Source organism: Arvicanthis niloticus, chromosome 25 (assembly GCF_011762505.2).
Source record: "Arvicanthis niloticus isolate mArvNil1 chromosome 25, mArvNil1.pat.X, whole genome shotgun sequence".
Lineage (NCBI taxonomy): Eukaryota > Metazoa > Chordata > Mammalia > Rodentia > Muridae > Arvicanthis > Arvicanthis niloticus.
The window spans coordinates 1,907,675-1,929,308 of NC_133433.1; the positions used below are offsets into that span (position 1 = coordinate 1,907,675).

Sequence of the window (21,634 nt, forward strand, 5' to 3'; positions counted from 1 at the left end):
CCACAGGTACTCTCCAATAACCCTTCTTCACTCCCCCTGGGTTGTGGTCCCCCCACCCCCCAGTTGTGGTTTTTGGCTTTAAATTCTGTCTCCAAAGCCCCGGGGTCAGACCCCACTGCCCCTGCATGGGTCATAGGTCTTGACCTCAGTATACTGATTGAAATATACCTCTTGCTGATTGCATCAAGTTCGGTGTCTTGCAAGTTAATGGGTGGCCGAGAATTCCTGAGGCTTGGGTGAGGTCCTCCCTTCCTGGGGGCCTTATACAAGGTTAATCTCTCCAGATGAGCCACTTCACTGCACTGCTTTATGGGGTTGGAGGAGCAGAATGACTCCTTTATTAAATAAAGGGCCAAGTCCAGAATCACCACCTGCTTTGTGTACTAAAGGCTTAAAAGAGCTGACACACTTGCCAAATATATGTGGGAAGTCCTAAATCTGACGGATGCTAAAGGCAAGTGGGGTTTAAAAAAAATAAAAATAAAAATAAAACTGGGCATGGTTTAGTTCTACAACTCAGAAGGCAGAGGTAAGCAGGTCTCTTGAGTTTGAGGACAGCCTGGACTATACAGCTCCAAGGCCAACCAGTACTATATACTGAGACCATATCTCAAAAAAAAAAAAAAAAAAAAAAGTGTAAGTTCTGTTTACATAATTATTTATCTTCATTTTCATAAAATTAGAACTGAGTAATGGAGAGAGATTTGGCTAAACCGTCAAGGGTGGTTGTACCAACATGTGGCCCAGCTGCAGAGAAGCTGAGGCAGGAAGATTTGTTGACCTCAGAAATCCAAGATCAGCTGGAGTGACATTAAGAGACCCCACATCAAAAGGGTTTTTTTTTTAACTTCTCTTTTTATTAAATGGACCTAACATAACCAATAAAACAGTGATATGTACATATGTATATAGTAAACATCATTTTAAATTTCAACAAGAGACCATTCTGCTCCCAGAAAACTAAGCTCTGGGTACATCAAGCCATGGGCACACAAACATGCTTTCAAGTTGGCAGTTAACATCCCTGAAGACCGTGTTACAAACCATGTCCTCTCAACAGTAAAACAGTGTGCTTGACTACAAACTACACCCAGCCTGTGTCTGCTGAGTGCTTACTGTACTGTAATCATGACAGCTCCACTGATCTGATGAATTGTCTCAGACACAGTTGGCATATAACCCATACATAAATAGTACTGCTGTGATTTTTAGTCATTTTCTATTTAAGGACCCAACATATATCATGTTCACAAAATAACAATGGGTATCTATTAATCGGCTTTTACTTCTACTCCTTCAAAAGCACTCCGTGCAGGTCATTCACAGTAACCTCCATCATTACAGTTAACCAAAGACAGGATGTCAGCACAACTCTTACACAGAAGTTGTACTTGACTCAAAGAGCAAAAGCCTGCTCAAGTTCTCAAGTCCTAAAACCAAACAAACATGTTCTACTGAAGCCACCGTAGCCAGGAGTTTAACTTTTCTGTTTATAGTCATGACGTTTAAGCATAAACACAGATCTACAGTGCATGAAGCTAACTCCCAAATCTAAGATTAAATACAAAACAAATATGAAGATATGTTGCAATCTAGTCACAGACAGAGACTTCACCATTCAGACAGCTTCAGGAGGTCATTGTCACACCAGGCTCGAGGCAGTAATCAGGGTTGTGACTAGAGTTTATGATTAGGAACGTGGGCCCCAAGTCACAGGACTGCTCCTGCCTATCCTCAGAGAATCACATGCTCTTAAGGTGATAGGCTTTTAAGGCACATTTCAACAAAAAAAACCATTCTATAACCAGCTTCAGAATGGAAGCACAACTTAGACATGCTAATTTTATGTAGTTTACCAGACAGGCAAGTGTCTTATCTTGAAACTAAAGTCTTATTAAAAACTCAATTCTTTGTCTATTCAAAGAGAAATCCTTTGTTTTAAAAAAAAAAAAAAAAAAAAAAAAAAAAAAAAAAAAAAAAAGCTATTAAGAAAGCGAGCTGGGTATACTAGCTTGATAGAGTGCTTGCTCTCACATGCACAAAGCTCTGGGTTCAATTCTCAGCACTGGTTCAAGCCAAGCGTGGTGGTGCATTCCTATAATGCCAGCACTTAGGGAAAGTGGAGGCCGAAGGACCAGAAACTGGAGAGCATCCTTGGCTACTTGCCAAGTCTGAGGCCAGTCTGGGTTTCCTCAGACCTCTCTCTCAAAAAAAGCAAACTGTGCTTCTCACTCTCTGGTGTCTTTGTGGGGGCGCAGGGGTGGGGTAGGGGGTGTTAAGACTCTTAAAAGCAGCCAACCTCCATCTAGCCTGTTGACAGAGGCCATCAGGGAATAGCCCTGAAAATTAAGGAAAACTCCAGGCTCCTACCATCTCATTCAAGTCTCTTCACAGAAATCATAAGGAAGGAGCCATGGTACCATGAGTACTAGAATCTCCTTAATAATCACAGACTACTGGGAGGCACAGATCTTACAATTCAATCATCTGTCTCCAGTTTCAGCTACTAGTTTCAAATGTCTAAGACCTGGCCAGACATGGTGGTGTTCACCTTCGATCACTGGGGGAAGCAGAGGCAGGTGGATCTCTGAGTTCAAGGACAGTCTGGTCTACATAGTGAGTTCCAGGACAGCCAGTGCTACGTAGAGACACACTGTCTCGAGCAATAAAGAATTTGGGAAAAGGGAAGCAAGAAGAAGGGAAGAAGACACTTAAAAGAAGTGAGCTGCTGGGACAAGCTGCTTTAGACACAAAGCTAGAGCCAGCTTCTACATCCCTGGCTGACTCTGCTTTAAAAAGAACTTTTCTAATGCCATGCACACCTGACAGTGCATGGAACCCTTGGAATGGTTTGAAATAGGGCTAGATTTAGGACTCTCCGTTCCCTACCGATCTAAAAATAAACACACACACAGCTGACACACCTCTTCAAACTACCTTTTACCTACCAGCCATAGGCTTTCCTGTCCTCTGTCTTGCAGAGCAAGCTGGTGACATGCTGATCTTGGTAGAGACAGGAAGAGGATCTGAGGCGTGTTGTCACAGATGAAAGAGTGAGTCAGGTAACAAATGGAGCTACCATGGACTAAACTCAGTGAAGATGAAAGTTCTGCTCCACTCCTGTGGTCATGGAACATTAAAAACTGGTCCTGAACAAGGACTTTAAACACAAGGCACCAACACATCATTCGCAGGAGCCGAACACATGCAAGTACACATGCATCTTTAGTCTGAGCAGCCTCTGACCACATCCGGAAACCCTCCTGGCCGGTTATTTTAGCCCCTTCAGCAGGTACAGTAGTGTCTCTACAGTTTTTCCCAACAAATCAACGCTATCTGTCCCCACCTCCTCAAACAACATTCATAGTTCTCTACACTGATCGGCATCGTCTTAGAAATCTGGTCCCAAAGGTTCATTAGAATAATGCACCAAAAAGAAATCACCCATCTGCATAAGGTGACTACTACAAAGGTGTGTGTTGAGGTAAAAAATTTCATAAAGACTGAGCAAGTCGGAAGGCATAACCATAGGAATACAAACGTGTAGGTAAGCTTGGTACTAATATTTTTCTGCAAAATTCCTGTTTTGGTTTGGTTTGGTTTTGTGGTTTTTGTTTTTTGTTTGTTTGTTTGTTTGTTTTTGGTTAGTTGGTTGGTTTTGAGACAGGGTTTCTCTGTGTACCCCTGTCTGTCCTGGTATTCAGTATATAGACCAGGCTGACCGAAAACTCACAGAGATCCATCTGCTTGGATTAAAGGCATGCACCACCACTGTCCAGCTACAAAATTCCCGTTTTCACTTCTTATAGAGAAGTTCTTGTTGCTCTTGCCTGGAGCTTTCCAGCCCTGACCTGTTGCTGCTCCACTGGAAAATGATTTCCCCTTCGACAACTGGCAGCCAAGAGTCCCAACTTTACAAAAAGTCTTTAGCAATATATTGGATTAATTTCCAATTGCCATATGGACTACAGTATGTGTGTCCTTGTCACCAAGTACAGGAAAAGAGTTTAGAAAAGTCATCTTATCAAAGTTCACCTCAATGAGAAAAAAAAAAAAACATGAAAAAAATGCAAAATATGTACAGTTCCTGGCAGTTCTCACAAGGGGGTTTTCTATCAACATAAGTTTACATTTATGTAGTGACCGTACAGTGGATCTCACTGTTATTGTACAGGTTTTTGCTTCAAAGTGCTTATTTTATTTTAAAAAGAGTACTTTTTTTTTTTCCTTAACACATCTGAGTCAGGGTCCCAGCCCTCCTATAGTGCAGTATAGTTTACCAGCCTCCTCACGGAGGTCTGAACTCAGGCTCCTAAAGGCTCCCCTACAGCAGCACTCTAGGGGTCCCATTGGGAGTAGCTCCTGTCTTCTTGGGCAGCCGACTCTGGGCCTTTCGAGATTTCACCATCTTCATTCTCACCTCAAAGACTTCATGGATGGCCTTCCGGAAGCAGTGGAAATTATAGTCAATAAGTCCTGCAGGGGGAGACAAACACTCTAAGTAACACTAGATACAATCGCTGCTGTTCACGGCATGCACCACCAGTAGAGGGCAGCAGAGGACCAGCGAGTACCTAACAGGCCCAGGCTGCAGGAACTACAGGTAGTCAGTCATGTGGGGTAGGTGTTCCCTGCAGAGTGTTCCAGAAGCTTCCAGAGTATTTCCTAAGGTGTCTATGGCTCAAAAAGACCAAAAAAAAAAAAAAAAAAAAAAAAAAAAAAAAACTGAACTGCACTTAATTATTCAGATTAAAGGCTAATGGTAATTTAACAAAAATCAAGAGCTGTCAAGATGGCTCAGCTGGTGTGGTTGCTATGTAAGTCTGATGATCTAAATTCCATCTTGACACACACATCCACACCCAAAAAAAGGGTTGGCTTCATAAGTCTGAAAACATAAATTCCCCAGACTCTATCTATACACAAGTTCAAGGCCAGCCACAGCAACGTAGTAAGACCCTACCTCAAAAATAATTAAATAAGGTAGAAAAACAGCAGAGAAAGACACCTGCACACACATTAAACATGAGATGAGGGATTAGGCACTGGTGGCATATGCCTTTAATCCCAGCACTGGGGAGGCTGAGGTAGGCTGAGGTCAGCCTGGTATACAGAATGAGTTCCAGGACAGCTAAGGCTAGCCAGAGAAACACTGTCTTAAAACAAAACAATGAAAACAGGAGATGAAACTTTATTTTGTTTTGGTTTTTCGAGACAGGGTTTCTCTGTGTAGCTCTGGCTGTCCTGGAACTCACTCTGTAGACCAGACTGGCCTCGAACTCAGAAATCCGCCTGCCTCTGCCTCCCAAGTGCTGGGATTAAAAGCGTGCGCCACCACTGCCCAGCAAGATGAAACTTTAATGTGCCCATTCCCCTACATTTCTTAATCGTAGCACCAAATTAAACTCAACAACTAGTTCATTTACTATACTCTACAAAACCTGTCATCCAAGAGCGTGTCTCAGGAATAACTTACCTAAGAGCTACATGATCAATTTCTACTTAAACTTAGTTCCACACAGTCAGATGTTAAAATTAATGCTAAAGGTCAAAGAAGCAGCCAGATTTGTGCGAGCATTTAATTTTAGAAACGTTGTAGTGGAAAACCTGGCAGTACTTTTTAACAGAGCAAGGCTAGCTCCCCTTGGAAACAGACAGACAGCATTCTGTGTCTGAGCTCGGAGGGCACGGTGTCATTTCTATGGGGGATTCTGAGGTGAGCACAAGCTCATTTCCACCTCAGAGCTTACAAGACCCCACACCAAATGTCAAAGGGGAGATGGGTGAACACTTGAAGATTATTTACTGCTTTAGCAACTTTCTTCCAGTTGATTGTAAAATTGGTTCAAAATAAACAAGTTCTCTAGCCTAGCTCCAGTGTTCCTAAACTTTAGGTTCTTCTGCCAGCTGAGGTTATACATCTGTGTGTCCCTGTTCTCCTTAGCTTCCAAAATCCTCAGGAAATAGCGATCAACAAGAAATGTGGGGAGAGACTAATAATATGAACGTGTCTGCACACACACTGAGCTCTACACAGAGTGGAGCTCAGTAGCCATCTGTAGAGTCTGCTTCAAATCCATGGCCTCTTTTCTTCACTGATTGTTATTCCATGCATATATGCATACACTTGTATGTTCCTAAACACAGCCTGCTCAGTCCATATAATGTTACCTGTATGTACGTTTCCAGGGCTGACTGTTTGGCACTGGACAACAAATGGGTGTGCTCTCCCCTGGGGAGGACCACCTCCCCAGCTAGCTAGCCATCTTTACCGACAGAAACGGTGCTGTCAGCTTCTAAACAAAGGCACTTATACTTTTCAGGACTGAGTAAAATCATCTATATAATGAGAGTAAGACAAAATACAGCCCTGCCTACCTTCCTTTGATGACAGGGAAGGCTCAGTACTGGGGATTGAACCTACAGCATCATGCATACGAGATAAGCTTCCACCACTGTGTACGGCCCAGTCCTGCTGTTTTCCCTATGTCTTCCCAGAGGAAGCCCATCATCTAATAGAAAATCTGTTATTCATTCCAGAAGATGGAAATGGATGAAAGAGAATACTTTTAAAGGTTCTTAAAGGCCCCGCACCACCCCAGACCTGATAGCAGTAATAAACTATGCCCTGGCTACAAGTACCCAGCCCTAGCCACACGAGCATCATCCACAAAATAAAGGAAAAGAATCAGCCAATTGCTTCTGCTTAAAACATACACTCACACCCATCATCAACTGATTTGATGATGGTATCATTAAGTGTCAGTCACTCCTTCACCATGTGGGTCACGGCACCATCCCTGCTATTCCAGGAAGTATGTGAATACTAAGCAGAAGCCAAATGCCATCCACTTCTAGTGCTTCCTTGGTCAGGAGAGCAATGGTCACACGGCTTCTGTGCGACCCAGGCACAGGCCTCAACCGGCAGCACAGGCTAAGAAATCCTTTCCTGCTGCAACAGTCTGGTAACAGGGAAGATTCTGGTTCTCCTGCCACCTCACCCCAATCATGGCTGCACACCTAGGGGATAGACAGGTCCAGATACCCACTCATGCAGGGCATGCCTCAGGCCTGCCAATCAAGGGCCACATAACTACAGTTGGGGCTTCAAGGACATCCGCTGTCTACACACACATTCAACGGGCAACAGAGGCAGTCTGGATTGAGGCCATTCTTTTAAATCACATCAAAACTTACCTTTTCTTTCAAAGCTTTCCTCTCTGACAAAGCAAACGAGTGCCAAGAACTTTGTGACCTCTTTTAAATAAAGAACTGTTGTGTTGTTCAGTTTTATAATGGCTGTTGAGTCCTTGTCATACGGGGTGCCTGCTCCATCTTCTTTGAGACTAAGTGGAGACAAAAACCAAAATGTATCTGACCTTCAAGACAACCTGGAGACAGACAACTGCCCCTACCCCCAACACATAGAAAAGAATCACCCTAATAAGACATATGCACTCACATCAAATGCCTAATAAGGCACGTGCCTTTGGGCACAGACACAGAGGTGACTCTGTCAGTCTCTTACTGGCACAGTGAGTGGTTACTATGGCAACCAGGCCACACTCTAGGTGCCTGAGGAATACAAGTGTAGGTGGAGGAGAGTTCTCACCCCTCCAAAGGTACATTGTTTACGACAGTGAAGCTGCCAAAAGCAAGGTCAAAAAGACTTCCAAGGAGTCCAGACAGACAGGAGAGGCAAATGCTGGGCTTGTCTTGGGCCAGAGGAAAAACCTCAAGAAAACAGAACTAAGAGGCAGAAGTGACACACACCTTTAATCTCAGCTAGAGGGAGGCAGATCTCTTGAGTTTGAGGCCAGTCTGGTCTATACAGAGAAACTCTGTCTCAGACAGGAAAAAAGGAGGTCCTAGGATCCATCTCCCAGCTCCACAAATAAAGTCACACCACAGGACTACTGGTACAGCTTGAGTATGGTATACACTAGATAACAGTATGCCAGACATGCTGAATTTGTCGTATTTGATGACTAAACTGTAGTCCTGCAGAAAGACATTCTTGTTCACAGGAAATACAGAGATTCAGGAGATCTACACCTCATGTCCAATCAGCGCAGCCAAAACACCAATGACAGATGTATACGCGTAAGAGCAAGCGTGTCCACGTGGTTGGGAATCCCCACGGAAGGACACAGAGTTCTTCATGTCCTTGAACTCATTTTCTGCAGAGTCAGCATGTTTGGGTGTGGCCTACAGGGACAGAGCCTAGCTACAGGTTTCCTACGTCAGCTTGAAGAGGCTGAGTAACCTGAGGCCTCTTCTGTTTCCTCCTCTGTTACCGTCAGCACTTCCAAGTTTCCGACCATGTTCAGCAGAAATGACGTGTTCAGCAGAGGCCAACAGAACAAGGAAAATGCAGGCGATCGCTATCATCACAGCCTCAGGGACCAAAACAAGACCCACTGAAGACTTTGGTGTGACTGGTTCCTCACAAACAGAGTGTCTTTGCCCTTTCTCTGAAACTGTACATTTTCTAGTGTATTGCCCAAATTCATGAATAAGGGTCTAGAAATTTGACTCAATTGGAATTACACTACACCTTATGATTTCACCTAAAAATTACTGTGTGATAGATAAGCAGCTGGCCATACTTTTTCTTCTACATCTTTACTTAGTTCACCAGCACACACTAGCTGCCGGAAAAATTCTCTAAGCCAGACAGACACTGGAGAAAAGTAAGCTGGACAACAATGACAACTTGAGCAAAGTTAATGACAGAGGTAAGCCAGATTCTAAAATCTAGCTATGATAAACAAAGCTGATGCTTTAATCTTGCAGCCCTTAATAAAAAGGGCTGGAGGTGGGGGGACAGAATATTATTGATAGTGATCTCATTACCGTAAGAATTACAAGCAGAAATAAAAAAATGCAGTCTACAGGAATGTAAATAGTGAGAGATGACAGTTCAGGACACTTACTCTTTCTAAGGACTGAGGTTTCGTTCCCAGCACCCACATGGGGGCTCACAACCATCAGAAACTCCAGTTCCAAGGGACCCAACAAACCTCTTCTAAACTCTGAGAGTACCAGGCATGCACAGGTTACATACACATACATGCCGACAAAGCATAAAATACAAAAGTTTCTAAAAGCACAAACAGTGGCTGTCTCTAGACAGTAAGGCTATGGAGGCGTCTCAGCTTTTGTTTTTAGTTTAGATCTAACCCAGGCTTCAGATAGGTCAGGCAGGTGAACCAAAAGAATTACAAGTAGAAATTTGTGAGGTTTTGTAACTAAAAACGGTTGTACAGCTCACCTTCTCATCTACAAGCAATGAAAACACACCAAGGGGTGTGTGCGTGTGCAACTGTGTATACACGTGCATGTGAGTGTGTATGCTGCTAGCTCTGCAGAACCCACAGCTGAGAGAGCCCTGCAACACCTAAGCTAATCACCTGAAACGGGGCAGTGAGATCTCGTTTCCTGCTTCCTGGGCTGCCTACAAGGCCCTCGTCTCTACTCTACCCACCTCCTAACTCCTACCTTGCTGGTTAACTGAGCTGGCTCACAGCTGCTTCAGTAAGTGAAGCTGAGCGTGCTGAGTGTGTTCACTCAGTAAGCTGAGTGTCTTAGTCAGGGTTACTACTGCTGTGATCGAACACATAACCAAAGCAACTTGGGGAGAAAAGGGCTTACTCAGTTTGCACTTCCATATCACCGTTCACCATCAAAAGAAGTCAGGACAAGGACTCAAACAGGGCTGGGCCCTCTCACATCAAAGACTAATTAAGAAAATGCCCAGCTAGGCAGGGGTGCAGCATGCATGCCTTTGATCCTCAGTACTTGGGAGGATGAGGCAGGAGAATCTCTATGAGTTTGAGTCTAGCCTGGTCTACAGGACAGCCAGGGCTAAACAGAAGAACCCTGACTCTAAAAAGAAAAAACAAACAAAAACAAAAACTCACACAAAAAAAGCCCATCTTATGGAGTTATTTTCTCAGTTGAGTCAAGCTGACATAAAGCTAACCAGTAGCTCTCCCTGAATCCTGTGAGTTCTCAAAACACTAGCATTCCACCATAGAAAAACTATCTCTGGCAGAGCCAGCTCCCTCTCTCTCCATGTTTGTTTTAGTGGGTAAAAGTAACTCTGGTTAAACATCACTTACCCAAACAACACACCACTCATGCATAATTATCATATGGCATAATAATGATGTCATGCATACCATTAAAAATGGCGATGTTCGCTGTATAGATACCATAGTCTGTAACCAGACTTCCTCAGCTCCCAAGTCTCACTCAAGACCATCCACTTAAAAACAACAGACTGCCACAGGGTGGGACTCCTGAGGAAGGTCTATGTGTAAAGCTAGATGCCCATGTCTGATGACAACAATAAATTATGGCATGTACAATTGATCTAGGATCTATCGGGGCAGGAACATTATAAGCCTACTAACAGTGTTTTCACTCTTACCGTCTAGGAGGTATGTTATGTGAACACATGGGTTTTCACACGCATGAGTGTTAACAGAACAGCTGACTAGGTGGGCAAAGAGTTTTCAGATGGTGGAAGACAGAAATGGCTAATCTTGAAACTCCTAGAGGCTGACAGAGCAGAGTGTCAGGTGGGGTGACAGAGAGAGAAGTATGTGAAACACAGGGTGTGAGCACAGCTAGCGACACTCTCTCTGACTGTCCAAGCACGCTCCACAGCCTCGCAGGCATGCAGAGTGCTTCTATGTTTAGCAATACAACTTTCTCCACTCGATAATATTATCTAAAGCATTTAAAAGTTTTAGTTTCTCTGAATGTTAAGGCCGTAACATATAAAAACTGGCAGAAGTCATTTGCCCAGTTTTATAATTCTCTGCCCACCCAGATGATCAACATTAAATCTTAAAAAATATTGAGTAGGTATTTTCTGTAACAAACAGGATCTATTTTTACCCCTTGGACTACACTGTGCACAGAATTTCCAGCACCAGGATCCGGATCATTTAGACCAAGGTTCAAAGTCTAGCCTTTTCTTACTGACAGCAAAAGCATGTCCGAGAAATGTCTCCATTCGAAAGTCCATTTCTTTATCTGTAAACAAGTATATAATATAGTTCCTGTCCATGGAACAGGTGACTACATGATAGGCAGAACAAAAGTGTTAACCACAATTAATAGGCATTTTCAACAAGTACCTTTATTATTGGCATGTTAAATGCCTATTTATAGATCTCAGTTGCTTAAAACAGAAGTATAAAAGTCAAGTGAAATACAAAAATTCCACAGAAGCTATGAGAAGGAAAGCTGGTAGGTGGTCTTCCTCCCCTCCCCCTTCTCCCTTTTTCTGCAGTGCTGATCTCAGGACTTTGAGCATAACTGGGATATATCTCCAGCCCTGGGAAGGACAGGAGGAATATAGCTTTAAGAATGGGAAGGAGGCCTTGCCTTCAGTCTCTGCTCCACACTTGTCTCTAAATGTGCTCCTGACTGCCCCACCTGGGGATCCATCCCACATACAGTCACCAAACGCAGACACACTACTGTGAATGCCAAGAAATGCATGCTGATAGGAGCCTGATATAGCTGTCTCCTGAGAGGCTCTGCCAGAGCCTGACAAATACAGAGGCAGATGCTCGCAACCAACCATTGGACTGAGCACGGGGACCCCAGTGGAGGAGTTAGAGAAAAGACTAAAGAAGCTGAAGGGGTTTGCAACCCCATAGGAAGAACAACAACCAGACCCCCAAGAGCTCCCAGGGACTAAACCACCAACCACAGAGTACATGTGGAGGGATCCCATATGTAGCATCATATTGTCGGGCATCAATGGGAGGAGAGACCCTTGGTCCTGTGAAGGCTCGATGCCATGATGTGGGGGAATGAGGGTGGGGAGGCAGGAGTGGGTGGGTGGGGGAATACCCTCATAGAAGCAGAGGGAGGGGAGATGGGATAGAGGGTTTAGGGGAGGGGGAAGTCAGGAAAGGGGATAACATTTGAAATATAAATAAAGACAATATCTACTAAAAAAAGAGCCGGGCAGTAGTGGTGGATGCCTTTAATCCCAGCACTTAGGAAGCAGAGGCAGGCGGATTTCTGAGTCTGAGGCCAGCCTAGTCTACAGAGTGAGTTCCGGGACAGTCAGGGCTACACAGAGAAACCCTGTCTCGAAGAAAAAAAAAAAAAAACAAAAAACAAAAAAAAAAAAACCAAACAAACAAAAAAGAATGGGAAAGAGGAAAGAGTAATCAGAGTGTCTAAAAACAAATGCTCCAATGACAATAGAAAAGAATGCATTACTTACCCATAGATACAAGAAATGTCAATCACCACATCAATCATGTCACAGCCAAGCTCGTAAGTCTGCATGTCCACCGGTGTGCTGTCGGTTGCAATATAAATCTTACTGACCACGTCAAATAGAAATGCTTTCTCAATTCCAGAATTCTGAAAGGGGAAGAAAATAAAAAAGACATGCCTTGGGCTGGGGAGATGGCTCAGTGGTTAAGAGCACTGACTGTTCTTCCAGAGTTCCTAAGTTCAATTCCCAGTAACCACAGGGTGGCTCACTACCATCTATAATGAGATCTGGTGCCCTCTTCTGGACTGCAGGCATATATACAGGCAGGCCACTGTATACATAATAAATAAATCTCTTTTTAAAAACGTAAATGATATCCTCAATGTAATATATAAATAAGCAAAAATTACAAGGGATTCTAGTTGTCCAGTTTTACTGCACTTTAAACTTACTGTCATAAATTTTATGATGGACTTGAAAAAGAAACTGAAGGCAGCATTAGCCCAAGTTATTTGTCTGAGGTAAACTACTCCGGCAGTGTTCCCTTACCCCTGGCTCACTATGGACACGGTATTGAACCTGTGGTATTCAAACACAGATCTCGCTGACAGAACCAAGGGGTTTTAATGACATCTTCGTACATTTATTTATTTGTGTGTGGCTGGGGTGGTTAGGTCTGCAACAGCAAACATGTGGAGGTCAGGAGACAACTTTGAAGGAGTTGGTTCTCTCCCTGTAACATGTGGTTTGATTTCTGATGGTGAGACTTGGCACCAGGTGTCTCTGCTGTGCCAACCTGCTGGCCCCAAAACCAGGGCTTTTGCTCCATAGCTAAGGTGAGGCTTCATTAATACTGATGCCTCCCACTTGAACAAGCAATCCAAGTGTACTGAGGAAACAGACATTTTCAGAGTTAAATCCTAAAGGCTCTAAAACATTACATAGGAGTAATCTTCAAGAGAGATACTAAAGTGGCCCAAAATGTGGGCAGGCATTACAACTTCTGACTCTCGCCATGCTGCTCTTGAATTCTGCAAATGAGCCAGGCAGGGACAAACCATCTACTTACGGAGATAAAGATGTTCAGCAGATTCTCCAGCGTCGGGAGCTGTGGGATCAGTTTCTGAACCACTTTACTAAAGGCTTCAAATATTGAGTGATCATATATGCTTGTCAGATAAAAGCTGAAAGAGAAGGTAACATTTCACCAGGCTCCCTGAGGAGTTGTCTCAGGCTCTTTCACCAGCACCAGTAATCTTTCTGTACAGCTCCAACACACAAGCACTAGAATCCACAGTGACCTTGCTCAAAACCAGGTCTGTCCAGACAGGCAGCCTCCTCCATCCCTAGTACCATAACTAGGGTCATTCCTTACTGCCTGGCAAGCTTCAGAGTTGGGCCATTGTTATCCATTTGAGCATCCTTCCATGCTACAAGAGTCTCTAGTCATCATCTCTACATGTGCCTCTATTGAATAATCAATAGCTTTGAAATTATTGATATTGAAGCACCTCATTTTTTTCATCTTCCAATTTTCAAAATCAATGACACATGTACTATCTATCCTACCCCACAAAACAAATGTGAGAAATTTTCCTCCCAATTAATTCCTATCCCAATAATTTTAAGTCTCATCTGTTCATGGTTATAAATACCATCCTATTAGCAAGAACTGTACTACTGAGCACCAATCAGCATCCTGGGTTAGAGTCATGGGTTTCATTGTTTCTCATATGAGATGAGAAGTTTAGCTTTGACAGCTTGTTGAATACAAAAGTAAAAAATACTACTTTTCACCAAAAGTTAGCATTTAGCAAGTGCAAAACATCTTTGACCCTATCCCATCGTGAAACAGATAAACAGGTAAACTGCCATCCACGCTGTCAGTGCCAGCCAGTTCACACCTAGCCTGGGGTGACTGAAACCAAAACCCACTTGCTCCAACCTCTCTTAGGACCAGGATCCTGAGAGCTCTTACCTCAGGTGAATTTTTTCTAATCCAGCATCAGCAAGGTCATCGTTTGCCCTCTGGTGAATGTCTCTTTGGGTTTCAATTTTGTGATCATCTGACAGACCATCTACTTTATGAATAAACACCTCAAAGTTGATATCGGTGTTCACCTTGTAGGCCCTGGTCACTGTGAGGTGGAGCCTGGCCAGCGCTTCCATGTAGTCATCCTGGAACAAAGTTCATGCCTTCAGCTTTGTTTCCAGAACCTTCCATACACACTCAGCACCTCGAAACACATAGCTATAATCTCTAAAAATATTTTTCCCAAACTGCCAACCACCCCACAAAATAAATAAATAAATAAATAAATAAATAAAGTAAAATTCTGGCTTCACAGACTTCAAAGTATACAAACCTAAGTTTGTTAACACAGAAGCTAAGAAAACAGCTGGCTTGGGTAGTCATACTATAGGCTGTTGATAGCTGTAAAGACAAGAGCTGGAGTTGGACCAATACATAAGTCCCCCAAGGGACAGGATACCTCCAGGCTTCCCAGGGCTCTCAAGCACGTGAAGAAGACTACAGATGGAGATGAAATAAGACTGGGAAGGAGGGTGAGAGAGGAGTTTAGCAGTAATCCAGGGAAGTCAGCAAACCTCTGCTGGCTTTTGTTAACTAAGCCACATGGGAAGTCAGCCCAATCATGCTTGTCTGTCTGTACAAGCATGTCTTCTACAGGGCTGCTCGGTGCCACACTGCAGACGTGTGGAATCTCCCTTGGGAATTCCCACAGTGCAGTCCCCAGAGCCTCCACTTCTGGCCCTGTACAGAGAGTTTGAGACTCCTAGTCTGGAGCAATTGTTTCAAACACCACAATACTACCTGTGTTTAGTAATCAAACTATCAGTGTCAGGAATGGTGGCTCACACCTGTAATCCTAACAGTGGGGAGGCCGAGACAGAGGATTGTTTTGAATATCGCAGCTTAGGATAGTCTTTGAGATTCTGTCTCAAAACAAACAAATGGGGCTGGAGAGATGGCTCAACAGTTAAGAGCACTGACTGCACTTCCAGAAGTCCTGAGTTCAATTCCCTGCAACACATGATGGTTTACACCTTCTGTAATGGAATCTGAGGCCCTCTTCTGATGTGCCTGAAGACAGCTAAAGTATACTCACATACATGAATAATTCTAAGCAAACAGAGTTGGCGATGTAGCTCAGGGGTAACGTTTGCCTACTATTATTCATGGGGTTCTGGGATTGAGTCCTGATGTCACTTTTTTCCTATCTTTTAAATAAGAAAAATCAATTCTGGACAGTGGTAGCACATGACTTTTAATTCTAGCTCTTGGGAGGCAGAGGTAGGCACATATCTCTGAGGCCAACCTGGTCTACAGAGTGAGATCCAGGACCATCAAGGCTATACAGAGAACCACTGTCTGGGGAAGAAAGAAAGACAGATGGACAGACGAACAGAAAGGCAGGCAGGCAGGCAGGCAGGCAGGTAGGCAGGTAGGCAGGCAGGCAGGCAGGTAGGCAGGTAGGTAGGTAGGCAGGCAGGCAGGGAGGAAGGGAAAAAGAGAGAAAGAAAAGAGAAATGAGCTGAATGATCAATACCAAAGCCTCTCTGTCCTCCTCCTCCTCCTAAGGACTATGTGAACGTATCTATTCCACTCATCTGCTTGCACTGCAGTCAACACATGTAACCAAACAGCGTTTACATTGTTTTACATCTTAAGAGAAATGTCAGCTTGGAGTTGCTCTTGGTTGGGGGCCATCCCTGACCTAATGCAGACACATGGTACCAGCAAAGATGGTCTCTGAGATAATCAACTCTAGGCTCCAACTTGTTCTATCTATACAGTGGAATGTACATGCAGGGGTACAAGAAGACTCTAAAGATGATCAGACAGGGCAGAGGGACATTGGTGGTCATTGCTAACAACCAGCCAGCCAGCTCTGAGGGAGTCTGAAGTAGAATACTACACCATGTTAGCCAAAGCTGCTATCCGTCTCTGCAGGAGTAATTAACATTGAAACAGGCACACCACACTGGAAATACTACAGAGCATGCACCATGGCAATCATTGGCCCAGGTGATTCTGATATTAGACACTTGGCAGAACAGACCAGGAAAAAGTAAACCAGAGAGGTTTCTTTTACTAAAACTTTCCAAAGCTTGTTTTAAAAACAAAAATCACAGAAATATCAAGTTGTAGGCTAGCAAGATGGCAGAGTGGTAATCCTATCAAGCCTGATGCCCTGAGTTCAGTCCACAAGATCTATATGGCAGCAGAAGAAAAGCAACCCTCAGGCTGACCTCTGACCTCCACAGAAACATCATGCCATGTGCCCTGAAAAAAGAAGTATTAAAAAAAAAAAAATATGTGGCTGTAGAGATGGGTCAGTGGTTGAGCACTGACTGCTCTTCCAGAGCTGAGGTCCTGAGTCAATTCCCAGCAACCACAGGGTGGCTCACAACCACCTGTAATGGAATCTGATGCCCTTTTCTGGTGTTTGAAGACAGCTACGGTGTATTTATATTCATATAAATAAATCTTAAAAAAAAAAAAACAAACGGCCCGGCGGTGGTGGCGCACGCCTTTAATCCCAGCACTTGGGAGGCAGAGGCAGGCGGATTTCTGAGTTCGAGGCCAGCCTGGTCTACAGAGTGAGTTCCAGGACAGCCAGGGCTACACAGAGAAACCCTGTCTCTAAAAAACAAAAAAAAAAAAAAAAAAAAAAAAAAAAAGAATCAAGTTGCATATATGTCTTTTTCATTCAGTGTTATGCCTAGGAGACCCATTCTGAAATTTTGCTTTATAGTTGGCTCATCACATGTCACATATTAAGACCTGTTGATGGAAATTCCAAGATGTCCAATGACCTGTCAGTACAGGGATGAGGATATATATATGTGAATCTGGTGCATGTGTGTGTGTGTGTGCGTGTGTGTGTGTGTGTGTGTGTGTGTGTGCATGCGCGTGCACGTAGAGTGTATGTACACATAAATATGCATGTGTGTACATGCTCTTGCTCTTATCACACTAACCTGATTGTGTGACAAGAGTCTCTCATCAAGTATGGAACTCTGCTGACAGCTAGCAAACCCCAGTGACCTTCCTGTCTGCTCTGCCCTACCCTACAGCACCAGGCTTTCCAGTTTATGTGTGACACTGTGTGTACCCTGTCCCCAGAGGGCAGGGAGGAAGGAAAGCAAGATGTTCATGCCTGCAATCTCAACATTCCCTAAGAGGCTAAGGTAGAAAGGGTGTTGTGAGTCCAGCCTGAGCAACGGTGTAAGACCCTGACTCAAAGAAAGAAGAGGTAGGGAAAAAGGAAAAAGGGAGGGAAGGAAGAGAGAAAGAAAAAAGAAGGTCCTGCTAGAGTCTTTTGGGGAAAGTATGCATACTGTGCCCTGAACTACCCTGCTAGTTTTATTTACTTATTTTTAATTACGTGTGTGTCTATGTGTGTGCGCGCGCACAAGAGTGCAGGTGCCCAAAGGAAAACAGAAGAGGACTAGCAATAATCCAGAGATCTGAGTAACGTGTTGAGATGTTGAGTCTGCCTGAAGCAGGAGCTTCATTTTTCTTTCTCAAGCATTATTAGACTTCTGTGACCAGCAGTAAACTTAAAAAAAAAAAAAAAATAGCACACACATTTACTGACCTAACTGAAAAGCCTACTTCATGATCAGATAAAATTGCCTATCTAACAATAAGCAAGTATGGACTGGAGAGATGGCTCAGTGTTTAAGAAGACCTGCTGCTCTTGCCTGCGACCAGAGTCTAGTTCCTAGCACCTACGTGGGGCAGTTCACAACCACCTAAAACTCTGCTTCCAGGGGAAGCTGGTTGCTGCAAGAAGCTGTACTTGTATACACAGACCCACACATGTACACATGGTTAAAAATAAACAATAATAGTAAGTAAAAAGAAGTAACTAAACCCATTTGGAGCTAAATTACAGCCATATCATAAATACCTTAAACAGTTTGCACTGGACCTGCTACAGAGCACAGTATGGTATCTGAGTATTTACTAAGCCATCATCTTGAAATGATCTTTGGCTCTGGTTAGAATCCACTTTCTCACAGGCAGTTACTTAAACAGCTGCAGAAATACCCTGGGAGGCATTAGGGGAAGACGGTCCCGGCAAACTAACAGGAGGCCAGAAAACTCGTTAGTACATGTGGGAGGACCAGGAAGCTCCCAACAGACCCAAGCACACCAAGGGTCCAGGCACAAACTTTGGGTGGACCTAGACAGAGAGTGAACCCATCACACATCAGGTATGGCTCGCTCCCTCTACAGACTTCCCCTGAAGGAAGAATGAATCCCTAATGCACTGAGAGCCCTGTTCTCAGAGCCAGCCTCCTGTAGCCAATTCTTTGCTAAAGATGTTACTTCTGTATTTGCACATACCCTGGAAGGCTGACTGGACTACAGAAGCAACTCATTTCTGGGAAATCTCTGAACCAACTCTAAACTGGGTTTGGCATTCTTTGGAGAACCTGCTTCCTCCTTTAGGCTGGGGAAAACCTCTAGCCTATACCAGACTCTCAGGGCCCTCTAAGGCCCGAACCCTACACACCCTCCCAGCATGTCAGCCTGATCTTCCTTCTTTTCCCCTCCACTGAAAAGAGGGGCAAGGTCCCAACCAGAGGAGATGGTGAGATCAACTAATGGCTGAAGAATGGGGTAGGGCCCCTCACCAGTCAGGGGATCCTTCTTCATTTCCTTTATAAGTAACTTGAAGGACTTACACAGATCTGTTAATAAACTACTAAAAATAACTCATGACAGAAATCCTTGGGAGGATTTTAAATTCTGAAGTAAATGCTATGACAAAACCTGTATCCCCAACCTATCTACACATTTCTCAGCACTTACCGCCACGGGAGCAAACACAAAAGTGGAGCTGGTTATCCAAACACAGATGTGAATTGTGGAAAAAAAAAAAAAAAAAAAAAACATGAACTGTCCATTTTCCTAGGAGATACCTACCTCACATTTTAATAGTCATCTATAAAATATATAAAATGGTTATAGTGATCAAATAAATATATACTATTAATAATTGATTTGAGGGCTAAAGAAATGGCTCAGTGGTTAGAAGCACTGATTGCTCTTTTAGAGGACCCAGGTTCAATTCCCAACACCAACATGGCAGCTCACAATTGTCCAGTTCAAGGAGATCCAATGTCCTTTTCTGGCCTCTGCAGGCACCAGATATACAAGCTGTTCACAGATATACACATAGGCACAACACCCATACACATAACAAAATCAAGTAATACTTTGACTCAGAAGAAAAAAAATCACTTAGAATTGTATCTACCTAGAACGTAAGCATTATAAAATGTAACCTTCTAAGTAAATTTTGTTGCAGAGGACCTGTCATTCCACACATCTTCTGGGAGGTTAAGTGTGTTTGGACTATGACTAGGCAGGAGCCCTTTCTCTGCTGCAAAGTCTGAGGGCTCTAAGAAATCCTGTTTGATAGGAAAGCCTACTACAGGCTTAAAAACCTAAACCACCCCAGCCGGCCAGCAGGATGACTCAGCAGGTAAACGTGCTTGGCTCAGGCCTGATAACCTGAGCTTGATCCTCTGATCCCTCAGTCCCACCCCCTCACACACACCCCTACATGTGGACTATGGTGCACACATGCTTACATATGCCTGCATATGTATATGACATACACACCCATGTGTACACACACACTCAAACACACACAATTTTACAAAAACAAACCCCACTGCAAATGGATATGGGGAAGTACCAAGACTCTACATACCTGGGAGTCGATGACAAAGATCAGTGCTCCTGTGCCCCGGAAGATCATCTCATAGTCAAATGTAGGGTCAAAAAAGTCAATCTGCCCTGGGAAGTCCCAAATCTGGAAGTTGACAAAGGAGCTGTTGGAGACATCCTCCCGGCAGATCCTGTTGGTGCTCTCCAGGAACAGCGTCTCGCTTGGGGACATTTTGTGGAAGACAACTTTCTGTATGGACGACTTGCCGCTCCTCCTGAGACCCATGAGCAGGATTCTGGGCTTCACCTCAGTGCTGAAGGGGTCACTGAAGTCCAGTACTGGAAGAACACCAGAACTGGATAAGGTGAGTTGTTCATGGCGGACAACAGGGTTTCTCTTCCACCTCAGATGGTCAATAACTCAGATGCCATTCTTCCAAACAGTGCCACCTGTACCACCAACCATGGAGGGACAGCAGGGAAATATCACAACCCTGAAAACTGCCCTAGCCCCTTCATACATGCTGGTGCATGGGCCACCATCACAAGCAGACTCTGGAATACAAAAAGCAGAGGCTTCCTGGAGCTACTGCCTGAAATAGAAATAGAACTCGAGTCTTCAGAGTAGTCAGAGTATCTATACACTAATGAGGCACTCTTGGTAACCTACTGGCTACTGTCCTCATGGGCCTGAAGAACACAGGCACAGACCAGAAGCTTCTTATTCGGATAGTGAGAGAGCACATGAGATTTAGGCAGGCCTACCCTCTTCATCCGGTAAGATAAGCACAAACAGTTATTAACATTAAATTTAAATGGGGCTGGAGAGATGGCTCAGTGGCTATTTTTGTTGTTGTTGTTGTTGTTATTGTTTTTCCAGACAGGGTTTTTCTGTGTAGTTCTAGCTACCCTGGAACTCACTTTAAAGATTGAGACCAAGCTAGCCTTGAACTCACAGAGATCCGCCTGCCTCTGCCTCCCAAGCACTGGAATAAAAGGTATGAGCCACCACCACGCCCAGCAAGTGACTGCTCCATGAGGCCTAAAGTTTAGCTCCCAGCACTCATGTCAGGTAGCTTCACTGCACCAGCTCCAGGGCATCCAACCTTTTCTTCTGGACTCTGGGGTCACCAAAGTCATGTGCATAAACCCACAGTCACACATATATTGCCTATGCATAATTTAAAAAATAAAAAATAAATTTAAAAAAGAATCAGCTTTTAAAAGGCATAAAATGTAATCGATAATGATAATAAACATTTCTCAGGGCTGTTATGGTAGTTAAATGAAATCTAGGACCTAAAATAATTAAGACTCAAACAGGGGGGGCTGGAGAGATGGATCAGTGGTTAAGAGCACTGACTGCTCTTCCAGAGGTCTTGAGTTCAATTCCCAGCAACCACATGGTGGCTCACAACCATCTGTATTGAGATCTGGTACCCTCTTCTGGTGTGTCTGAAGAGAACTACAATGTACTCATATACATAAAATAAATAAATTTATTTAAAAAAAAAAAAAGACTCAAACAGGTATGGTGATATACACCTATAATTCCTGGGAATTTCTTAACCCGGGAGGCTAAGTCAGAAGAATCACAAGGTCTAGACCAACCTGCGCTACACCGCATGAAGCCTCATTCAGCCAAGGATGCTGGGCCAACTGGCAGTATT

At 43.8% G+C, this 21,634-nt stretch overlaps 1 protein-coding gene across 1 annotated transcript in view; it reads right to left on the reverse strand.

The window, feature by feature from the left end:
• Positions 1 to 1,476: 1,476 nt before the first annotated feature.
• The window catches only part of Rragd (Ras related GTP binding D), a 33,083-nt gene continuing 12,925 nt past the window's right edge, over positions 1,477 to 21,634 (reverse strand). Inside the window, exons 2-7 of the mRNA XM_076924018.1 lie at positions 20,008 to 20,303; positions 14,232 to 14,431; positions 13,323 to 13,437; positions 12,257 to 12,399; positions 7,198 to 7,346; positions 1,477 to 4,476 (exon numbers count right to left, since the gene is read on the reverse strand). Of these exons, the coding sequence (XP_076780133.1) occupies positions 4,325 to 4,476; positions 7,198 to 7,346; positions 12,257 to 12,399; positions 13,323 to 13,437; positions 14,232 to 14,431; positions 20,008 to 20,303 (1,055 nt within the window). The 3' untranslated portion in view covers positions 1,477 to 4,324. The remainder of the gene's footprint in view (positions 4,477 to 7,197; positions 7,347 to 12,256; positions 12,400 to 13,322; positions 13,438 to 14,231; positions 14,432 to 20,007; positions 20,304 to 21,634) is intronic.